General features: G+C 46.8%; 1 protein-coding gene across 2 annotated transcripts in view; it reads left to right on the forward strand.

Moving 5' to 3' along the window:
- KAT6A (lysine acetyltransferase 6A) overlaps positions 1-24,850 on the forward strand; it is a 1,535,407-nt gene that overhangs the window by 659,366 nt on the left and 851,191 nt on the right. For both annotated transcript variants that reach the window (XM_078666232.1, XM_078666233.1), the window contains exon 8: positions 6,090-6,202. In XM_078666232.1, coding sequence (XP_078522358.1) covers positions 6,090-6,202 — 113 coding nt within the window. The remainder of the gene's footprint in view (positions 1-6,089; positions 6,203-24,850) is intronic.

The raw sequence follows: 24,850 nt of genomic DNA on the forward strand, positions 1-24,850 counted from the left end.
GGTGGGTATCCCACAACATAGCACAGGGGAGACCTTGCTGGAACACCACTCCATCTGTGACAATCACCACGAATGCATCCCTCAACGGTTGGGTGGCACATCTGAACCAATTACAGATTCATGGGTGATAGAGCAAAGAAGACTCCATAAAACACATCAATTTCTTAGAAATGAAAACTGTTCTTCTGGCACTCAAAGCATTCCATAAACAGATTCAGAGGAAGACCATTCTAATACAAACAGACAACACAACTACAATGTTTTACCTAAACAAACAGGGTGGGATGAAATCCTTTCCCCTGAGCAATCTTGCACAAGAAATCTGGCAATGGGCAATACCACAGCAAATCAATCTGAAAACAGTACATCTACCAGTGGTAGACAACGTCAAAGCAGACCGGCTAAGCAGACAACACAGTTGCTCAACAACAGCACAATACCTGTTCAACATCTGGGGAATGCCAGTGTTTGATCTCTTTGCAACAATGTAGAACAAGAAATGCTGAAACTTTGCATCCAGGTTTCCACACCACCTGTTAAAGGGAATTGCACTTTCACTCAATTGGTCTCAGACATTTATCTATGCCTTTCCACCGATTCCCGTGATGCAACAAGTACTACAAAAAGCAAGCGAACCAGGAACAAAGGTGATTCTCATTGCCCCCCGTTGGCCAAGACAGACATGGTACTCAACTCTCCTAGAACTCTTCAAAGGAGAGATGATCAGGATCAAAACAGACAAAGACCTGCTAACAATGCAACAGGGCCAAATCTTTCATCCAGAACCAGCAACGCTACAACTAGCAGCCTAGCGCCTGAAAACATAGAATTTGGACACCCCAAACTGCCATCCAGAACCATGGAGATTCTAAGGGAGGCAAGAAAACAGTCAACAAGGAAATGCTACACGGCTAAATGGAAGCGATATACCACATGGTGCACCGCTAACAACAGTACTAATACAATAAATACACAAAAAGCAATAGTCAAATATCTTACCTATCTTTTAGACATCAACATACATTTGTCCAGCCTAAAGGTACACCTTGCGGCCATAGTGGCATACACACGAGGAGAAACATGCAAAAGCTTCTTTAATAGACCACTCATCAAAAGATTTTTGGAAGGAGCAAAAAGAATGGCTCCAACAAGAACTGCTCCTGTACCAACATGGAGTTTAAATACAGTACTGTCTCAGCTAATGGGAAAACCGTATGAACCCATGCATACAGTGGATATCGAACATATTACTCTCAAGACAGAATTTCTCATTGGAATAACCTCACTATGGAGAGTAAGCGAACTACAAGCATTAACTATACAAGAACCCTATTTACAAATCCACAAGGATAAAGTAATCTTGAAAACGAACCCCAAGTTTTCACCAAGGGTGGTAACTAAATATCACTTGAATCAAAACATCATCTTGCCAGTTTTCTTCAAGGAGCCAAAACCTGAAGCAGAAAGAACACCGTGGATGTAAGGAGAGCTCTACTGTACTATCTACAAAGGACAGAACAAGTGAGGAAAACAAAACTGTTGTTTGTTGCTTATTCACATACCAACACAGGATCAGCTGTCACTAAAGCAACCATTGCAAGATGGATAGTATAAGCTATATAACTAAGCTATACCAATGCCAAAAAAAACTAACAATACAACCAACAGCTCACTCCACAAGAAAGAAAGGAGCAACGCTAGCCTTCATGGCAAATGTTCCCATTGATGCCATCTGCGCAGCTGCAACATAGGCATCTCCAAACACATTTTCAAACCATTATTGTGTGGATATACAAAGGAATAAGGAAGCTCAAATTGGACAAAGGGTGCTTCAACACCTGTTTGCTAAGTCTTCTTCTTTCCACAGCCTCCCAAACACGGGAGAAACCGCTACATAATCTGATGCACAGCATCTGAATCCAGAAAGGGATTCACGCTGCAAAATGAAATGGTTACTTACCAGTAGGAGTAGTTTTGCAGCTTGAAGAGTTTTCTGGATTCACATGCTGTGGGGAAGCAAAGTACAATGTTAAGAACTTTAAATATGGACCATCACGTGGATTAAACAGCATAAAAACAGAAAAAAGAATCCGAAGTTGGCCACCACGCACATCGACCTCCAGGATGTCGTCTGACGTCAACCAGAGGACGTACCTGACACCAAATGGTGGTCGACAGCAAGCAAAACGAGAAAAAAGAAATCGGACAATTCCGGAACTAACCACTAGATGGAGGAATGATGCACAGCATGTGAATCCAGAAAACTCTTCAAGCTACAAAACCACTCCTACTGGTAAGTAACCATTTCATTCCAGCCTACCTTGCATGCCATTGCGCCGTTCCCCTTGTATAGTTTCGCCATATAGGCCTAATCATGTGCGCAGATACTGTGCTGTTAGTCCAGTTTCATTTGAGTGTTCTTTCAGTGCCAGTTATAGCCGGTTCGGGGGTTGCTCCTTTCACACGGCGGTCCACTAATTCTGTGTTTGATGCTGGGTCGCTGCGGCATTTCAACCCCTCCTCATTTTACCAACTTTGTTGTTTAATTGATCTATCTGCTGCTTTTGATACTGTAGATCATAGCAGACTGCTGACTCGGCTCAAGGACATTGGGCTTGGAGACAAAGCACTTAATTGGCTACTCTCCTACCTCACTAATCGCTCCCAGAAAGTGGCCCTGGGTCCCTTCTCCTCTGGACCTAAAAACCTCTGGTGTGGTGTTCCTCAGGGGTCGGCACTTAGCCCTCTGTTGTTTAATGTCTATTTGGCCCCGCTTTTTACCTTGATTGCCAATTGGGGGGTGAAGGCAATATCTTATGCGGACAACACCCAACTAGTCTTCCCATATACAGACACGTCTGAGGCAGCCTTCAGCAAAATCAGGGGCTGTCTTCGAGACGTGGCCAAATGGATGAACACTAATAAGCTCAAAATGAATGCGAGCAAAACGGAGGTGCTTTTCTTCGGAAATCTCAAACATCTCCCTCCGGACCTGTGGTGGCCAACGGAAATGGGCCCTGCCCCTTCTCCTGGAACCCATGCAAAAAATCTAGGAGTAAGATGGGATGAGAACCTGTCTTTTTTGCCGCATATACAACAGCTCACCGCTGGCTGCTTGCACAAACTCAGAAATTTGCGGAAATTTCTGCCTCTGATCCCAGTCGAATGTCGAAAAACGGTTGTTCACGCAACAATCACATCTCGACTTGACTATTCTAACGGCCTCTATCTCGGTTTGCCCAAATATGCGGTAAAACGCTTACAGATCGTGCAGAATGCGGCTGCGAGATTGATAAAACGTGTCCCTTTCAGGCAGCACATCTCTCCGCATCTGCACGAGCTGCATTGGCTGCCAGTGGCTAGCAGAATTAAGTTTAAGGCGCTTACCCTTGCCTTCAGAGCGCTAAAAGGCAAGTGTCCCAACTATCTAAAACTCCGACTCCCCCGCTACCTCCAAAAACGAGAGCTGCGCTCCAACTCCCTGCTTAAGCTAACTGTACCGCGTGTGAGGAAAGCTAGACATGGAGGCAGGTCTTTCTCGGCCGGCACGGCGAAATTGTGGAATACCCTGCCCCCTGCCATCCAATCTGCCACGACAGAAGCCAGTTTTAGGAAGCTCCTAAAAACCTGGCTTTTTATGCAATAATCCTCTCCTCCCCCTGACGGTTCGCTCCTTGTTGTAGGATTCGCTAGCGCCGGGACACCTCTCCAGAGGTAGCTGTTCGCGCTTTATAAGCATCAGTATTATTATTATTATTATTATTAATTGTTAGGGTTTAAGGGGTATGGCTATCTTTCCTGTTTGTCATCTGCTCCCTCCTCCATTGTACTCTGTCGCTGCCCCTTGCTGTGACTGCCCTCATGGTTGCGGTGATACCCCAGGGCCTCCTGGGTCTCTGTCTTCTCTCGGGTGCTAACAAGCCGGGCATGCCTTCCAGACTAAGCGCCCATCTCTTACCGGGCTCTTCCCCTCTAGGCTCCGCTTCGTCCCCGGGCTCACCTCTTCATCAGGATCCGCTTGTTTAGCAGCTCTGGAATCACGGGGGGTCCCGTCTCGCCCTGCAGCCACACCGCTGCTCACCCAAATAAAGCTACCTCCTAATCTGTCTGTCTCCTTTCGCTTTGGCTCCGTATGTGTTCACTGAGTCACAGAAAGCCCTCTTCCATCCTCTGCTCCATGTCCAGAGCTCTCCCCAGCTTACACAACCTTCCGGTGTGCACTGACTGCTGTCTGTGTTCTTGTGGACTGCGTTCCTTACGCGGTCGCCGTGTCTTAACACTGTACCCCAGAATCAGAAGCCGGGCCGTGACCAGAAGGGGCTCCCGATCGCCCCCAGGGGCATCCGCGATCGTCTCTGCAAAGTTGAGTCGCCTCCCTCGAACCATAGCTCACTTTGCCGCGAGAAGTCGCATGTGTGATGGTCAGTATTTTAAGGCTTTGGTTGGTACGGAGCTCCTCACTGAGCGTCCGCTCTGGTCGGCATCTTGGGTACACCCCTTCACTGACTGTTTTGATCCTTACTGATATTCTCACTGCTCTTTTTACTGAGGATTGATTGCTGCTGATCATTGAAATCCCCATTTACGTACTTCCCTTGCTTATACTCTGTTTTGACCTTTAATGAAACTTTCTGTGTATTTTCTTTTCTGATAGTGTCTCCTCTCTCTTTAGTGACACATTCTAATATCTCTACCAGCGCGCTGTCCCATTAATTTATATTGCAAAACATGGGGGCCACGATATTTGAACCTGGGGTAGTCAATAGTATTGTGAGGTAGCAGTAGTTCATGTAAGACCAAAAAGGTCCTAAAGCAGCAAGAACTGTTAATTTAAGAAAGTGTTACTCACTGGCCCGGGGCACCAGACAGAGCGGCCGCCCGTCTCTCCACACCGACCGACGAATGCGGTCTAACCCAATTTAAATAAGTTACACCGCCGACTCAGTGCTTTTTTGCCAACTACAAAAGTGATTATGGATACCGCTGCCACGGCTGAGTAAGCACGTAGCTTGAGCTCCCACTGCCTCCAAATACAGCTTTGTTAACTTGGCTCCTTGAAGCCCCTGGCATTAATTGCATCAGACGTGCTTTCGGGTCCTAATTCCTTCTCGTGACCCTCCATGGATTACTCCATCTAATGACCGGTTTCATTCAATTACCGGCTTCCTCCGGGTCGCCCAATTTCTCATGTTCACATTTCTTGACCTGATGATGATCTCAAATCTTTGAGATTGAAACGTTGTCGACCTTTTATACAAGAAAAAACTCCTTCACTGTTTAAAGTTATGGTCAGGAGTTTTTGTTGTCAATGGGATGTATATTTTAAATATCACCTTCACTCATCACATCACACTTTTTTCACTTTCTTGTGAGCACGTGAACTATATTTCACCAAAAACTTTGATATATTATTTATAAATAAATAATTTACTAGGTCAATGCCCATCTGTGTTCCTCCTTACATTTATAATCGGTCTACTGTTGCTCCTCCTGGCATTTAATAAATGAATATGCCATATGCTATTGGCTAAGTGATTAACACTTTCTTAAATCAACAGCTCTTGCTGCTTTAGGACCTTTTTGGCCTTACATGAACTACTGGTACATCACAATACAGTCCCATTAATTTAGACATTCTCTCCTATATTTTTTTTATTGACACCATCTCTCTTGTCTTTCCTGATCCTCTCTTACATCTGTTTAATATCACTATCCTATCTGTTCTCTGATGTTCCCTCTAATCACTTTTATCTATGCTGCCTCCCTTCTTATTGTTGACGTGCTCTCATCCCTTTGGGCACCTTTCCACTATGGCTTTGCTCACAGCTTTTACTACTGACACTCTCCCACTGGCCGTTTTTCAGATGGTCATGTTTTGCAGTTAATGTGTCATTATGTTGGCTGTGTTGAGTGATTCCTCTTTCACCCGTTGAGTCATTGGTCAGTCTATCTATTGATCTGTTCACCTGTCTATATTGGCATTGTTCTGTCAACTACAACAGCCTGTTCTGCGTTTTTTCATGTAAGGACTTTGATTGATCTGTCTGTACGTCCCTTAGCTGATATTTCTCTTGTTTTTATATCAACAGACAATCATGATGGATGGGATGAGAAGATGGAAGCACAGTTTCATGAAAGCCAAGATCATGAGATTGCAAAAGAAATTGAAATGTTTGAACATATTCAGGAGCAGGCGTTACAGGTAACTCTACTGTTTTAATTGTGTTGCTATTCACTTTTGTTCATGGCACAGCAAATATGCATAGTTGGCGTGGGCGGGTGGGCTATGGCAGGCGACAATGGGTAGAGGAAAGCAATGGTCGGAGACCGACGGTCAACAGCAGAGAAAGTTGATAATGATGGAAAGGTTTTATACTGACACGTAAAGGAACATTGAAGATGAATTGTGAGACATGGAGAACTGCTGAACATTGTTCGGGAAAGCATGGCCCGCGAGTTAGTCAGTCAGTTGGATGGAAGGTTTTTGGTGGAACAATGAAAAGCCCAAGGAGTTTTTGGGAGTTGATATTAAACGGGCAGAGCCTGGCAGGACCATTAATGGACATTACAGGTTTAGGGAGCAGTGGGAATGGAGTGGCAGAGGAGAATAAGAGTGTGATAGAAGGGAAGCAGTTTAAAGTCTGGTGTGTTCTTTTGAGGCATGGCCCTGTTCCAAGTCTTCTCCAGAATTGCACTGTTTAAAGTTGAGTATAATTTTTGAGTGGCGTAAATCGAGAAGCAACATCAGGGGACTGCGTGTTTGGTGTGATGTGACAAGCAAGTTATTTCGTGAGTAGTTTTGTTGACTGATTGCTTAATTGATTTGAGAGTGCCAGTAGGTACACAGAAAGGACATTGATAATATATTGTAATATTCCAAGTGAACAGTAAGGCATTGTTGAGTCCAGGACACCTTCCTCCAGTACAGGACAATCTGATAAAGACATCTAGCTGCAGATTCTTTATCTTTGACTTCCAGGCGTCAGGCTGGATCCGGAAGATTTTTTTCTTAGGAGTACCCTTGCATGCCAGTAGGTAGCATCTGTTGACATCACGTGACGCAGTCTGTGTCATGTTTGTCTTGATGTCCGCATCGTCAATATAACCTCCACTCCGGTGCGCTGGTTCAGTTCTTTTCTTTCTGCGCCACCCAGTGCCAATCCGTTGAAAGAGCTACCCCCTATCAATTTTTGACAGACTTTAAAAAAACAACTTTTTGTCCACTTCTTTTGGTGTGTAGGATGTTTTCAAAGAATACCTCTGGGTTAAAGCCGGGTGGTGCCTGTCACTCCGCCATGTCGGTCACGGACCCTCACCTAGTGTGTCTTGGTGCCTGGAACTGGACCATGATTCGAAGTCGTGCTCCAACTGCCAGTCCATGGCGCCAAACGCTTTTGAGGGAGCAGTCCCTAAAGCTGCTTGCGGCCTGGCATCGGCACTGCAGAGGTCGTCTCGTTGGTCTCGATCCGGGGCCAGGTTTCGATCGAGAGGAAGGTCCGAGCACCATTCCAGTGAGCCAAAGTCCTCTTCGTTGAAATCGTCAAAGTTAGGCAAGAGGCACCACAAAAAGCACAAGAAGCCGATGTGTGCTTCGACTTCACCCTGCTTGTCTAACGACTCGATAGGGGGGACCTCGGCGTTCGAGGACCTGCTCTGCGGAGTGGGTGCCTGACTCGGCTCCGCGTTTCCCTCCCTTTCAGGGTCTGTGAGCAACCCCTGCCCTAGTTAAGAGTTTTACGATACCATGTGCGCTGTATTTGGGCGGCCTGACCCTCTGGGCCCTGCAGGCTCAGATGATAAAGGTGTCCCCATGGGTTCCGCGCCTGCGGTCCCGGTGCCACGGCCTCCGACTAGACCCGTTTCTGGGTCCGGACCAGTGCCGGACGCACCTCCACAGTGACCTTCCCTGGCGCTGAGGTCCTCGGTGGTGTTGGTGCTGCCTCCCCAATTCTCATACCCGATGACACGGAGATGGTCGCTACCTGCTGTTTATGGTGGGCCACAAGCACTTTCAGTTTACTGTGCGCCCTTTCGGCTTTACCAGCGCCCATCGGGTTTTCTCAAAGGTTATAGTGGTGGTCGCAGCCCATCTGTAGAGATCAGGTGTTCCAGTCTTCCCCTATCTCGATGACTAGTTGTTGAAGGCAGGCTTGCCCCAAGCAGTTGTCTCCCACCTCCAGACTACTGCGAACCTCCTGCATTCACTGGGGTTCACTATCAATGTGCCATAGTCACACCTGACTCCCTCTCGGACGATACCTTTCATTGGATCAGTTCTGGACACTGCAGTTTTGGGCCTATCCTCCTGAACGTCGAGTCGAGGATATTCAGGCTATGATATAGATGTTTCAGCCTCTGTCCTGGATTTTGGTGAGAATGACTCTGAGGCTGTTGGGCCTTATGGTCTCCTGTATCCTGCTAGTGACCCATGCACGGTCGCACAAGTGGGCTCTGCAGTGAAATTCCAATCGGCACAGCATTTAGGAAATCTTACTGACCTGGTTCAGATTTCAGAGGGCACTGCAAGAGACGTGCAGTGCTGGCTAACAGACAGTGATTGGTTCAAGGGCAGACTCCTTTCCCTTCCCCACCCAGATCTCACAGTAGGGATGGATGCGTCCCTTCTGGGATGGGGTGGCCATCTGGTAGAGGTGGAGATCAGAGAACTCTGGTCTCCAACGGAAGCCAAGCTCCATATCAATCTGTTGGGACTTCAGGAGATCTGCCTGGCACTGAAAGGCTTTTTGCTATCAATAAAGGTAAGGCCCGTACAGTTGTTCACGGCCTACACTACTACCATATGGTACTGCAACAAACAGGGGGGGTGGGGGTGGGGGGGGGGTCGTGGACTTTAAGTGGTCCTGCATCTCTGGACTTGGCTGGAACAACAGAGCATTTCCCTGGCGATTCAACACCTGGCCGGTTCTCTGAATGCCAGGGCAGGAGATGCTCAGCCAAAGGGGCCTTGCGGATCACAAATGGAGTCTCCATCCGGATGTGGCACAAGGTCTCTTCCAGCAGTGGGGAGAGCCTTAATTCGATCTGTTCACCTCTGAAGAGAATGTGCAAGATCTGCAAGTCTGCGTATTGGCGTTTTAAAGGCATCTCTCTCTCAGCGACTCTTTTCGCCGCGAGTGGAGCGCAAGCCTCCTATATGCTTTTCCGCCCATCCCACTCCTGCTAAGTGTGCTCAAGAATATCAGGAGCATCCGGGCACAAGTCATTCTTGTGTCTCCGGACTGGGCACGGAGAGTTTGGTATCCCAGGCTTCTAGGCATGAACATCAATCCTCCGATCGGGTTGCCCCTTTAGGAGGACCATCTGTCGATGCAGCAAGGGAGGGTTCTCCACCCAAACCTGTCCACTCTCCACCTCCTTATGTGTCGACTGAGGGACAACATTTAACAGCTTTCGACCTCCCTCCGAAGTCTATGTGGTAGTTTTGACAGCCAGTAGTCCCTCCACAAAATACTTGAACGCCTGACGATGGTACCATCTTTGTAAATATTTTACAGACCGGTCTATTGACTCCCTATCTGCTCCCTTATTTGAAGTCCTTCTGCTTACACTTTCTTTGGCCTGGCAGGGCTCTGCTCTGGGCACATTGAAGAGCTATCTTTCGGCCCTTTCCTCGACTGCCTCATCAGCCTTCTCTTTTCAAATCACCTCTGATGCAGAGATTCTTGAAGGCGTTAACCCACTTGTTTCCTCCTTCACCTTTTATTATGCCACAATGGGACCTTTATTTCGTTCTCACCTTTCTGATAATTGCACCTTTTGAGCCGCTGCACAACTACCCTCTGTGATTGCTCACCATCAAAACCGCTTTTTTGGTGACAACCTCTTATAGGCGGGTAAGTGAGCTGCAGGCACTGTCTTCACAGCCTTCTTACCTGACGGTCTTTCCGGACAAAATGGTGCTCCGCACAAGGGCATCATTTCTGCTTATGGTGGTAACACCCTTTCACATAGGGCAGTCAGTTACCCCACCCACATCCTATTCACCTCTGCACCCTTCCAAGAAAGAGGAGTGTCTCCATCGTCTGGACCCAAAATGAGCGCTATCGTTCTATCTCGTTCAAACCAAAGAGTTCCAGTTGGATGACCAGCTCTTTATAGGGTACGTAGGCGCAAATAAAGGACGTGCTGTCCAGACGATAACCTGCTGGGTTATCCTATGTGTAAAGATATTTTGCGCCTTAGCGAAGAAAGATCCCTATGAAGGGCCTAGAGCCCATTCCACCAGGGGAAAGGTGGCCACCACAGCTCTTCAGCGTGGTGTTCTTGTTTCTGAGATTTGTCAAGTAGCCACATGGGCTTCACTGCACACGTTCACCAGTCAGTACTGCCTGGATTCCCAGGTTCGCAGAGAAGGCTTGTGCGGTCGCTCTGTTTTGCAGGATTTTCTTGTCTAAACCTTTTCGCAGTCCCTCCTTCTGGGATGGTATTGCGTGTGTATCCGTTCAAAGGTAAGGAATCTGCTGCTAGATTTCTCTGTCAGATGGACAAGTTACTTGCCTTCGGTAACGCCTTATCTGGTGGAGACATGATCTAGCTGCAGATTCTTTACCAACCCACCAATCCTCCCCTCACTGCAGAATCGGTTTTAGTGTCAGGGTGGTTCCCCTTCAAGGGCCTAGCTATTAATTTTTAACACACCTCGGTCAGTTACTTCATGGCTTCAAGCTTCTGGCGTGGAAAGTTGTGAAAAGTACTGATGTCAGCGCGTCGTAGTGCTGATTATATAGACGACGCAGACGTTACAACAACGTCATGCAGAGTCGACAGACGCCAAATACTGGCGCGCAGGGGTACTGCTAATAAAGTTCTTCCGGGTCCAGCCTGACGCCTGGAAGTTCAAAGGTTAGGACTCTGCGGCTAAATCATGTCTCTACCAGATAAGGCGATACTGCAGGTAAGTAATTTGTCCAATACACCTCTGTAAAAGTTTTAAGCCAACCGTTAGTGCTGCCCTGCCTGTCCCAGACATTGCATGTTCGTTATAGCTTCTTTGTGCATGTGGCTCATATTCCTAGTTCTCACGCGTTCTCCTCTCAAGTATTTGACCTTCTGTCTTAGAGTTGCAGTGTTGTGTGGTAGTGATCAAGGTCCTCCATCCATTTGGGATTTGCTGCAGGTCTGAGGCTTAAGTGAATGCAAATAGAATTCTTATTACTTTGAGGCTTTCCCTCGTGGTTTTGTAAGGAATATTCTCATGGATTCCTCGAACTGCTGATTCCTTACCTTCAGAATATGCCCAGGCCGCAGACTCGATCTGTAAGATTTTTAAGCAAAGAAAAAGAAGCACAAGAAGTCCAAGCTGGCCTTGACCCACCATCACCTCTCTCCTTCTGAGATCTCACAAGGATATCTAGGTGTGCTTGGTCTCGATCCGTGTTCCTCGCCAAGGAGCAGGTTATGCAGCTAATGCCGCTGCACCATTAATTTCCAGGGCCGTTGGCAAAGCCACAACAGGTTGAAGCATTTTAAGAAGCCATGTTAAAAATATTTGGCACATTGTTGGCTTCCTTTAGTGCTCCTTCAGGTCCCAGGGATCCGTGTATGCCTCCTATTGTGATACTACCAGCAGGTCCATGCTTGACATCTGTGCCATTTGGGGTTCAGATCTGACTCTGGAGTTGACTCCACGTCTGGCACCACAATACACACCAGTTCCTGCCACGTCGCCACCAACGTTGGAGGAGGATGCCGATTCTATTGTTCTGTCTAACTCTGAACCGAACCCACCTCAACTGAGGTTGAGTCCTGCAATAGTTCTGATATGCTTAGACCCTGTTCACTCTAGCTCCGACAAAACAGCACTTTTGGCTAGTTGCCACCTTCCAGGGCTCCAGCATCTTTTTGGGTCAGGTTCTGAGCAAAGACAGCCAACCTTTGGCAACGATGGGCGATGATGGTGGAGAATTTCTTCCACAATATGATGATAATTGCTATCTGAACCTGCTTGAGGCCAGAGAACTGCATATTTCTTCTGATACTGGGCTTGGTTTTTCCTCTGGTCAGTTGATGTCTGTTATAGTAAAAACCAATATGCTCATGGAAATTATGCAGCCTGGGCAAACCTTGCCTGAGCCCTTGCTGCCATTCAAGGGAGCCCTGACTGATGCCCTCATAGATATCTTCAGATTATTTTTTCCGCCAGTGGGTCAAGAAGCAACGGAGAAACTCTGGAAAAAGCATTGGAAAAATTCAAAAATTCAGTGAAAGAACAAGAAAACAATAAGTCATTGGACCAAGAGAAGGTGAAGAAGCAAAGGAAACCTTCACTCCTACCACAGGCGACCACATCGTAGGCAACACGTGGATGAAGAATGAATCAAGGTAGGGGTCATGGAAAAAAACCTCTTTAAAGTTCTGCCCTAACTGCCACCAGAAATTTGCGCAGCGAAACCCCCACAAAATCTGTAAACTCTGTCTATCTATAGCCCACTGGAATGAAGATGGCGAGGCCTGCGAAGCGTTTGTACCAAAAACCCTGAAGGTACTTGGAAAAAAAAGACAGAACACTACAAAACCATGTCCAGGGAATAGAAATCACACAGGTCGCTGAAGGATCTCGAATTGTCCAGTGACCACAACAAGAATGTCGAAGATACGGAGACAGCACACACAGGCTCGGATGTCAAAATTCTTGAGGTAGACCTCGAGAAGAGATAAACGAAGAAGGCAGATAGAAAGTCTCAAAAGGTAACCAAAACACCGAAAGGTCTGGAGTCTAAGACTTCATAGAAAAAAAGAACACAAGGCAGCCTCAATATCAAAGAAATCAACGCTCAAACGTCAGTCATGAGGAATAGAATTGCACGGATCCCAGACACGGGATACTAATGATGACAAAACTGCAAAAATGCCAAAAGGCCCCTCTGGTCGCGAGACCTCGAAGGAGAAGCCAAAATCTACAGAGATCACACCATCGATGCCGAAGAAGAGATCGTCCCGACGCTTTCCGTCGAAAGGGCACAATAGGTCGAAAGGAAGAAGTGAATGTTCGAGGCAGAAATGGTGGCACTCATTCAACGCAAGGAGTTCATTGACTCCTTAAAGGAGTTCAGAATTTCAAGTAATCCCTCTACTTCTCTAGACACTGAAGAAGAAGAATCAGTCTTAGAATCTCCGCCAGCCCCGCACCCCATTGAGAAGAGGACATGGAAGAGGACTTCTATGTAGCTGAAGAGGAAGAAGCAGCAGGAGGATTTGAAACAGAATCCCCAAAAGAAGATGTAGATACATACCCCTCAAAACCATCACCACCCAACAACCTCACATTGAACAATAGCCTGGTGAGAAGAACTGCAGATTCATATGGGGTTACATTGGAAAAAGAAAAAGGAGATTCATGTTTTCTTCTGGAAACATGAATACCCGCCAAAAAGGGGGACTTATAACAACCACTGCTTCCAAACATCGTGGATCAATGCAAATAGCCTTTAAAGAGCCAGAAAGTTCCAAAGCAGCAGTCACCCTTCGGGTGGAAAAGAAATGCAACCCTTAAAACAAAGATCCCAAATACATTCAGGGGAACACCCCAGCATACTCCATCATTGTTACCACGGCAAGAAGGAGGTTTCAAGCATGAAGTACAAACCTACATTATCAACAAACCCTTCATAGGAGAGTCACTATTTGGGCAGGCGGTGGATGAGTCCTTCCAACAGATTAAAAAGGGCAACGAGACAGCTAAGGCAATGGGAGCCTTACAATACAGAGGCGTATTCAAGAGAGGTGGAAGCACACTTAGAAGACCCACAGGCAGGTGACAGCCAAGCACAAAACAGCTCACAAAAAAGCTGCACAACCAACCACATATCAGTGGCAACACCTTGCAAGGTAGTCCTTGCAACACTTCAAGGAGTAATTCCTCTCCTACAAAAAGAGGACTGTATGGCAGCGTTGGATCTAAAGGACGCTTATCTACACATACCCATGAACCAAGCGCATAAATATTTCCTGCGATTAGTACTCCAGAAAGTACATTACCAATTCAATGTTTTGCTCTTCCGCATAAAATCAGCACCAAGGGTCTTTACAAAAGATTGAGACTCCATTTCCCATCAACAGTCTATCTCACTTCTGACATTCCTGCCTAACCCCTCAAAAGAGGATGAGAGGGTCCATTGTTTGGATCCCAGAATTTTTTTTATTCGATAGTACCAAAGACCATCTGGTCTATTATCTGATTTTTGTGGGGTTCTTTAGGGCAAGTATAGGCAAGGTAGTGCAGAAGAGGACTGTATCCATGCGGTTAGTCCTTTGAATTAAGATCTGCATATGCTGGCCAAGTACCAGCCTCCATGGAGGATTGAGGGCCCATTCCATAAGGGCTAAGGCTAATACCACTGCACTGGCATGCGGACTGCCTGTTGTGGACATTTGTCAAGCTGCAATGTGAACATCAGTGCATATGTTCACAAAGCATTACTTCCTTGAGAGGAGACTGACAGGTTTGACGGGAAGGGCGTTTTGGTATTTATAGGTCTGAGTCATTCTACAGACCTACCACTGAGAAAGGTGGTGCTTTGGAATCTATTCTGATTCCTCAAAATCAATGGTTAGAAGTATCCATCACATGAACAACTTACTAATAGTTGGTAATGTTCTTTCTGTAAAAAAAATGCATCAGTGACTTGATCACCGCCCTGCACCTCCCCATTTTCCATCTGAAAAGGGTAGAATTTAGAGATTAGCACACTGCCTAAAAAAAGCACGGTCTGCGTCAAGAATAAAAGTGATGTCTACATGTTTGGGTATCATTTTTTTGTGGCTCCACTTGTTTCGTTCGGGGCAAGGTTGGGTTGACACAGAACCGCACAATCCAACCTACTGGCACACGGGCTATGGTGAAAAATCCTCTGGATTCAGTCTGGCTCCTGAGGGTATACTAACCGCATCAGCGCTAGCGGTTTTCCCCGCTGTGCGCTGACTTTTTTTAAATACCGCGTTACATGACGAGCTGAGCTCGTCATGAGCGTGCGAGCGGCGCAACTCATGGAGAGCTCAGCTCGTCATGAGCGCGGAAAGGGGCTAAAGGTGAGGAATCTGTGGTTAGGTAGATTATCCACCATTAAGAGAGGTACTGATGGTTTGTAACTTGTTCTTTAGTTTCCCTGTACCTCACATAATTTGGCCTCTTATCTCCTTGGCACAGCAAAACAACCTGAAAAAGTAAGAGTTTCTTTTCCAGAGTTCACTTTTGCATGGATTCTGGGGATTAGATGCACAGCAGATAATGGCAAATAAACCTGTTAGTAGCATGTGTGGCTGTAGATGCACATACTCTGCAGACGCCTTCTATCTTGGGCTCTGGCATTGGCATCTTATTTTCGAAGAAGTCTTTGCAGTCATGAGGTATAGTGACTTCTTAGTAGGCAATGTTCATGGCCACAGATTCCATTGTTAGATAGATTTTTTCCACCATCGGGTTCGGATTTGTACTGATCTGGCTCCATGTTTTGGCGCTTTGCTGCAGAGCACACTTGATGCCTCAACTTCTGTGTCGACAGAGAATATTCAATGTGATGGATCCTCCATCCTGTCTTTTGTGTCTGCATGATGCCCCCCATCCTCAAGATCGATCATCTCTTGACACCTCATGGCTGGGGCCCCCAGGCCCTAAGGCCCTCTTTATCTCAAGAACCTCGTTGACCAAAATGCATGGACAGGATGCACTTCCAGTGCTGCCCCGAGGGCCACTCCAAGTTTCCCTAGACTGACCAATATCATGTCTGCAACCTCAGCCTCTTCCTAGGGAACGACACCACCACATGCGAGACCTGGATCACCTGCCTTTCAAAAGAAGACTCTTCATGCCGACAGGAGCAGAGGTGGGTCTATAAGAGAATGCAGAGGCAAGCGCCCAATAACACTCCTGACACTATCGAGGAGCACGGCGTTGAAGCAGAGGAAGAAGTCTGTTCCTCAGAGGCGCAGGGAGAACTACAGTAAGGTCCCTCAAAAGAAGACTTTGACTGCAAACCGTGTGCCCTGTAGAAGGTCAGGCATTGAGCCCATAGTCTAAAAAGCCTGGCCCCCTCTTCCTTTCGTGCCACGGTCGGCACCGACCAAAGCCTTCGAAGCCGACAATGTCCCCCCCCCCTTCTCGCTGCAAAGAGTATGCCTAACCCTCACGTCCCTTCGAAGCCAGAAGGGCCCTTGACACCGGCACCAAAGGACACATTAGCGCCAAAGCCTACATCAGCATCTATGTCAAAGACTCCCTCTTCACAGAGAGCGCACTTGGAGACGAAAACGCCATCAATGGACAGCTCCGAGGATTTGGAGCGTTCCATCTTCCAGTGACTGCAGAAGAAGCTAGATGCTCAGGAAAAGCATCTGTTTATACACCCACAGCTAGGCAAGATCTTCCACAAGCTGACACCAAAGCCACTAGAAACTCTCCAGGGAAAAAGAGAATTGATTTTTTAGGCGCAGTTTGTTTTAGGGCCTTCTCCACCACCCAAGCACAAGAGACGTAAGGACAGTGCCACTAGCCTCCTTCCTGCTCAACCTCCTCCTCCTTCACCACCACCTCATACTTCTCTTTTCTATATTCCCTGGAGGGATCACCACGCTCTGCGTACGGGGAGGGCAGCCCACTTCATCCTTATGACCATGATTCTCGGAATGACCCGTGGGACGAATATAATGTTGGACCCCCCCTCCTCCCAAAACGCATCCCTAGTGATACAGACCAGGATCTGTACCCAGCCATGTCTTCCCTCTTGATGACAGAACAACATACCATGAAGCCACATATCACAAGGTTGATGTGCATGTTGTCCAGGAGTACAATGACTTTGTGATCGAAACACTATCCAGGACCCAATGCATGCTCCAGTTCATCCCTATGCTTAAGGGGATACTGAAGCCCACCTCTGAGACCTTTAAAGAGCCCTTCAAGGCAATGGTGGTCGCACCTAGGGTGGACAAGAAATATAAAGACTCATCCAATTACCGACCCAACATCCAGGGCTACATATCTCCGGACTTACTAGTAAGCCCACACACCCATGCTACAGAAAATTCTCCACCTCCGGATAAGGAGAGTAAAAAGCTGAACTCAGCGGGAAAGAAGGTAGCAGTGCATGCAGCTGCAAACTAGAGGACTACCAACTCGATTGACTTGCAGGGAGCATTGGGACGAGATGCAGATCTAAATTATTTGTAATGCCTTGTCCCAGCATCCTACATCTCCATCTAGTTAGGGAACCGTGATCCGTTACTCCAGTAAGCGGGGGTGTAGCATGACGACATTACATCTGGGATGTGCACCACCCCAGTATCTAGGAAGACACCTTACACTTGTGAACAATCTACAGTGACAAGTTGTACTTCTTAAATCAATTTCCTTTCCATTCCCATTATTTAATTAAATAGGGTGATTTAGTCTTGAAGAATGTCACTGACACCTCATTAGAGGTGTGTAGAGACCGAAACATTTTGACCTAAGCTCATGGGTAGAATTTTCCCCCATGCCCTTTTAACTCTACTTCTGGGAGACGTAATTAAAACTATTAGCCTACTCAGGTGGTAGTCTTAAGATACACATCGCCCTATTTTTGTTTTTGTTTTCTTCCCCTCAGACACCCTGGATAAATAGTGGCAAGACATGACCCAACCATCCACATTTAAGTAAAGATTAATCCCCATAAGGTCCCCAGTGCTCACAGTGGATTGTAGCTTGCTCTTTTATTTCTTTAACCAATGCCCAACGATGATGCATCCCAAATATTAGATGTTAAAGCCGGTTCTCTAGACCTGCCCTAATCCGCTTCCATAAAGAAAGTGGTCAGTCCTTTTCTGAATAATTAAAACCATCGTAATTATTGAGCATTTCATGTACACTAAGAGCATCATAAAAATAATTTCATATAATTAAAACTGCCAAAAATAAATCAGAAAAGAGTTACAAATGTTGGTCCTAGCAACCCCCATAACGAGTGTCAATCAGTGGAACCTGCAGAGAAATTTTGAAAAATCGGCAGATCAACACAGTGCCCTTTAGGGTTAAACAAGGGGTAATTACTTGCTTGCAGGTAATATACCTCTGTCCTTAAAGTTACTTTTCAACAGCATGCCTCTTGCTTGCTTTAGACTTGGGGAAAATGCAATCTAGGTGGATTATGTCCTCTTTTGGAGCATCACACATCCTACAGGCTGTTCCCAGGCTTGCCATACACGGTGGTTGTCCCACCAATGACGGTAGCCACCCTAACCTGAGGTCCAAGAATTTCCGCTTCATACAAAGAAGCAAGGGGACACCAAAATGGGATGCAGGTTTCAGAGTTTTTTAAGTGTTGATCAACATCCAATGCAAGATCATTTCCACCTTGTCCTCAAGAAGAGATTTTGGCAACATTGATTTATTTAATACTTTTTTTTATAGCCATATAAGGTAAAAACAAATCTCATGAGAACTGAATTTACATACTGCTAATGCAACTTTCCAGATAGGATTTAAAAGGGGTCTGTGAGGAGTTAGAGTTCTCTTCAGAGAGCTGTAGCCTGTAACAGCACTTGATGAAGGCACACTGCCTGGTGATGACTTGCTTTATAAAACCAAATTCTAAATGTGTGTGTAGTCCAGTATGTACCAACCAGTTTGGAATCCTATCTGTGAGATGACTAAGAGGTCATTCGCTCAATGCACCCTTTTCCCTTGTCTGCATAAACTATCTATCTGTAAACTGTTTTGTCCTGATTAAAGGTCTGTCTTTAACTCCTGCTTCTTATCCATTCATCTCAGCACTTACTCGTTTCTCCTTGTGTGCTCCCTTCTTTCATCTTCCTACTGCTCTTATTTGGAATGTTGTCCCTCACAATAATGGTTTATCATCTATTTTCTCTGTTTCTGAAGTAACTTCTTAACCCCTTCCATGCGGGGCGGTTTCCCCCGCTGTGCTGGGGGGCGGCGGGGCGCGTACAGCGCCCCGGTGCTCATGACGAGGTCAGCTCGTCATGAGTTCCGGCGCTCCAGTGCTCATGACGAGCTGAGCTCGTCATGACCACGCACGTTCCAATGGAACGCTCAGCACAGCAGGGGAATCAGCCCAGCATGCGAGCGTTCCATGTAACGGGCGCGGTCATGACGAGCTGAGCTCGTCATGAGCACCAGAGCGCCGTAGCTCATGACGAGCTGACCTCGTCATGAGCAATCAAGGAGTTAAATGTGCTGCTTGCTTTGTTTTAGCAGTCCATGGTTCTGTTGGCTTTTACTTTTCCTTGATAGTCTTTGCAGTGTGATACGTTTCTCCAAGTTAAGGCACTCTTAAACATGTATTATGGTTAGAAGGGAATTGTGCTAAATGGCATATTTGACTTCTAGCCTCTTACTGACAGAGACAAGAAGGAAGATTCCGTGCAAGTTAGAGTGCAGCATGGTGTCTAGGAATTTGCATATTTGGGAATGACGTCGAGAACTAAAACCACAGACCGCATGGAATTAAGTGTTAGAGACCTGCAAGGAGGTTGGTGTAATGGACTAAGCAAAGGAGACCAGTAAAATCGGCCCCTTTATTCATAAGAGTATGTTGTTTTGGAGGTGGAACTCAAGAGTGAGCTGCGTCTTGCGAAGTGCTGCAGGAACATCTCGGACCAAGCTTGTACTCAGAAGGTGAAAGTGATGTATGCTAGGCATTTGGGGCTGGGTGGTAAACGTTTCTAAGAAGAGATTGTGCAAGCATGTGTGTTTGCCGTTCTGTCAGCTGATCTTAAGAGCTGTACAGCATGTTCCGGTGTGTGCCAAGTTGTTCCTAACTTTCTTTTGAATGTTTATTTTCATTTTCCTTCACTATATCTATTTACTTTACCCTGGATTCATTAGAGCTGCAAAAAGCTGTTATTAAATGGTCGCTTCTATCTCGGTCACAAAGTGTAGTGTGTGAGAAAAGTATAAAGGATCTAATGTAATTCAGACAACATAGACTTCTTGAATGAAAGGATAGTTTAGGGCCGGTGCACTGAGAGAACAGAGTAAAATACTGTAATGAGGATTCTGTAGGACAGAGGGCAACACGTGTTGGAATGAGCAGACCGTATAGACTGGTAATATGGAAGATTTGGCTGCTGGAAGGTGAATAGAGCAGATGTATGCACACGTTTTGGACTACTAAACTTAGGAGGGCAAAGGCTGAACTGGATTTGAGGCAGCATATATTATCATTTTTTCATTTTTGATAACTTTATTTCTGTCGTTGACCATAAAAGTGCAGATAAAATATATACAAGCACAGTAATAAACACTTTAAAAGGTTATTAAACAGTAAGTTATCAAAAGGTGAGCTAATGTCCAGGGTACTTCCTTACAGTAAAAATAGTTCTTCTGCGCCACATGCCATATAAAAAGCGGGAAACCGAAAAGACAATAGGAGGGGCAGTGTCATATGTTAGAACTCTACAGGCCTGTGCGCACTGTTTAAGTCCCAGGTTCCTGCACAGCGGTGTCAACCAGCATTTCCGTGTTTTACTATAAGCCGGGCAGAAGAACAGAACGTGTGCAATATCTTCTGTACTGTTGCTGCATGCTGGGCAGGTTCCCTCCTCTGAGTCAGCCCATTTAGAAGTCAGTGCCCCAATGGGGAGGCAGCCATGTCTTAATTGAATGTATAGTTTCCTTGCAAGGGCAGGCTGCACTAAATCTAAAAATTCCTCTCTTGGGTGCAATTTTCACTTGCAGGAATTCAGTGGAGAGCCTTCCCAGATTTGCTGAAGAGTATAACACTTTAAGGCTATAGTGACTAATGGAGGCCAGCAACTCAGACCTCTGCAACCTCGGGCAACACTCCTCAGGAGACTCCCACAGTTGGGGCAGGCCAATTTGGTAGGAGAGGGCCTTGATGTGAAGAAGCCAGGGAATATTTGTATTCTTTATCCGGCCCCATACTGCAACAAATTCCACTCTGTAGTCTACAAGCTCCGGTACGGACCAGAGTCTTCTCCAGAAAAGCAGGGGTCGTGCAGCTATCAGTTCTTTAATAGACTCGAGACCCAGGTCCAGACGCAATGGTATCAAAGGGGTGCTTTTAGGTAAACCCACCAGATTTCTCATGAAGGCCTGCTCAACCTTTAGGAGGCTCAATACATTCTTATGCCCCCAGAGTTCTGCTTCATACATAGCAGCTGTCCTTGCCTGGGTTCTGTATATCTCCAGAATGGGGGCGGCTGGTTTAAATTGTGTTGTGTTATGAAATTTGCCGATACCCCCTATGATCTGTGAGAGTCTCAGGGCGGATCTAGTTACCTGGCAACCCCAATCAAAGTTTTCGGACAGTAGGACCCCCAGATATACAAAGGTTTTCACCCGCTCGAGTGGGGTACCATTCTAAACAGGGTTCGGGCGGGTACGCCTCGGGGGGTTGAAGATCATAAACTTGTTTTTTTCCAAGTTTATCTCCAATCCCCGCGAGGCACAAAAAGCTGCAAACCTGTCCAGAACCCGCTCGATGCCCGCCGATGTTCGGGACAGCAACAAGGTGTCATCCGCGAACATCAGAGCGGGCACCCGGCCAGTAGCCAACCACGGGGCATCACTGTCCCTAACCCTACCCAAATCATCCACCAGGCCGTTGACATAAAGGCTGAAGAGTGTAGGAGCCAGGGCACAACCCTGGCGTACCCCCTGGATACGGGGAAATGGGTCGAGAGTTCACCGTGCTTCCCGCACCTCACCTGGGCATAGTTCCCCTTCATGGAATCGAATCAGGACATCTAGTAGGTAGGACGGGAGGCCTAGTTCTTCCAGCACCCTCTATAATCTCTCTTTAGGCACGAGGTCGAAAGCGGCCCGCAGGTCCACAAAGACAAGGTAGAGGCTGCCACCCTCTACTCTTGCAGTTTTCCAGAAGAGGACCTGCAGCCTGAAAATTTGGTCCAGGGTCGAGATGCCAGATCTAAAACCAGCTTGGAGGTGGTTAATATTGCATTTTCCTCCATCCACTAATATTGCATTTTCCTCCATCCACCCCAGTATTCTGTCCAGTAGGATCTGGCCCATTAGTTTTTGGGTGGTATCTAAAAGGCTAATGGGCCTGTAGTTAGATGGAAGTAACGGGCAGCCCTTTTTATATATGGGGACCATCTCAGCTCCCAACCAGGTTTCCGGTAACTTAGAACCCCAAAGGACCGCATTAAACAGAACTGCACGGTAAGGTGCCCAGATTTTGGGCTGGGAGCGAAAAAGGTAACCAGGTAGTTTGTCGAGGCCTGGGGCTTTATTTGGGAGCAATCTGTCGATAGCAGATTCCACTTCTCTGAGAGAGATCTCTCTAGATTTTCAGAGGTGGTCATTTCCCGGGCATCCAGGTGACCCACCCGATAACCCGAGCCCGAGGCCCCCGGCAGTCGATGCTCGTGCGGGAGGTTTAGGGCCGGGGAAATCTGGGGGGCACTGTCTGCTTCTGGCGTCTGGTCCTGGCGTTGAGCCGCGCAGCTGCTAGTCTCGGGCCATGTATAAAGGGCTGCAAAGTGTGCCTCCCATACTGAGGGAGCAATGTTCGGAACAGCGACCTCCCCTACCCCTTTGGTGCCTGTATTAACTATGGACCAGAATGTTTTGGCATCCTTAGAGAGGAGCGCACATCTCATTTCTTCCCACCTTGCTTCCTCCCACTCTCTCTTGGCCCTGATGATTTCCTTTTCATACAGCACTCTAGTTGCTCTGGTTTTTGCGTTATCTTTGGCCTTTACTGCCGCAAGGAGGTCCCTTTTAAGTTTCCTGCAAATACAATCGAACCAAGGGTGTGTCTTAGGGGTGGACCGTTTGTTTCCACTTACTGGGTAAAATAATTCCCCTAACTTCCCAGCCAGGTGGCTATGTATTTCTACGGCTTGCTGGCGAGAAATCGAATCACCCATCTCACTAATGTGAGGGACTGCGATCTGATAGATTTTTGCAAGCCGGGTAGGGGAGTCCACAAAATGGGGCCATTTAACCCTTCTTCTATTTGTTGCGATGAGAGGTGGCTTTATCATGGCAGAGTTGGGGTCGGGGTTTGTTAAACCAAAGGATCCAGGCTTCAGGGTTAGCACCAAGGCATTATGGTCACTATCGTGCCTTGGCACGACCAAGAATTCCTTCAGCCCGTCCCAATATTTTGCTTCCACCATGAGATAATCGATGATGGAAGTCTGCTTTGACCTATTGTACGTAGCTAGCCCTGGGGAGAGAGATTTTATTTGGAGCACCAACGGCGTCCATGCCCTGGCCGGGGTGATCTTAGGGTCAGGGATGCGCCAGAGTAAGTCTACATCGTCTTGTTCGGACAAACCTAGGGGCTCAAACTGGCAATTAAAATCACCACCAAGGATTATAGCAATTGAGGGGTCCAATGTTTGAATAAAAAGATTAAGTGCTTTAACGGTGTTCCATTCCTGCCCATTCTTGACTGGCCTTGAATAGATGTTTATTATGGCTACCTGTTGTTTATTTTGGGATGTTAATATGACACACTGGATGTCTAGGGAGTTTGTTTGCATTTCAGTCGCCTTTACTCCCAAATGTGTGCCTATCCATATTGATAGCCCTCCCGAAGGGCGGCCCCTGCCTGTGGATACTGCCAGGATATCATAAGTTGCAAAAGCCGGGCTGGAGCTCTCCTCCAATGCCCAGGTCTCCTGCATCAGGCAGATATCGTGGGTGGCCATAAAGGAGGTCCACTCTAGCATGAGCAGTTTGTTTTTTAGCCCGGCTATGTTCCAGGAAAGGAGTTTGACATCCTTCCACTGCCCTTTCCGGGCCCTGCACGTTTGGGTTCCCCTTCTTTCTAGTCCCCTCCCCTTTTGAAGGGTAAGTTAAGGAGCCATCCCTGGTGGAAGTGGATGGAACATTTTCCTCCATAACCTGTTTACTCGTGGCCTCTGCATTATTGCTTTGTGGTGGGCAATTTCCCTTCAGTACGAGTCAATCCACCTGCTCCAATACGCTAAACCTATTCCAATGGGGTTGCAGCGGGTGTGTGGAATTGTATGGGAACATGCCCTCCCCGGGTGCCAACCGGTGTTGCATTCTATTTAGTGGGGGATTCGGTGGAAAATAGTGGCCCCTATTATGATAGACCTGATTGGAATATGGTGGTCTCTGATTGGGAGTAGGATAGAAATATGACAGATGTAATGGGCATATTTGGGAATTTGATCTAAAAAGTGGGGCGTTGCAAATGTGGTCCACAGCTAGGGTGTCCCTAAAATTTATTGTTACAACATCTCCTGCCACTGTTTTTGGTCCCTTCACTATCCAGCCTGCTCTTCTAACCGCCAATATTTCCCCTGAAACTTTTGGGGGTAGGGGTCTATTTGCGCTTAGCCATTGGATGCACTTATTTTTTAGCTCAGACTCATTTTCTCTATTCCCCTCCCTTAGGCCTGGAACTCCTGTGAGGGCCACCACATATGGTAGAGCTTCCGGGGGTAAGTTGATGGTTGAGAGCTGGTGGGCAGTAGTTATGGGTGGTACATTCCTGATCTTTGATGTACTAGATTTGCTCTCTATTTTACCCTCCTTCGGCTTTGATCTAGTTTTATCAATGTTGGCAATTTGACTTCTCACTGCCTGATGGATTTGGACGTGTGTGTTAGTGCTAGGAGAGGAAAGAGGTGGGGTAGGTGCAGGGTTAGGAATAGTTTTTGGAGTTCCTGCGTTTTTAGACTGTAATAAACGGTTTTTTGGTACAGCTACACTGTTACTGGTTGTGTTGTTGGTTGTGTCACCAGAGTCGGAGGGTTTTGAGTTTCCCAAGGGATTAGCTGGCTTTGTTGGTCCTACCCCCTTATTGTTTAAAATCGTGACCAGTCTATCAAGTTTTGAGACCAAGGGTTTGATGTGGGTGGAAATAGACTG

This window comes from Lissotriton helveticus, chromosome 11, assembly GCF_964261635.1.
Source record: "Lissotriton helveticus chromosome 11, aLisHel1.1, whole genome shotgun sequence".
NCBI lineage: Eukaryota > Metazoa > Chordata > Amphibia > Caudata > Salamandridae > Lissotriton > Lissotriton helveticus.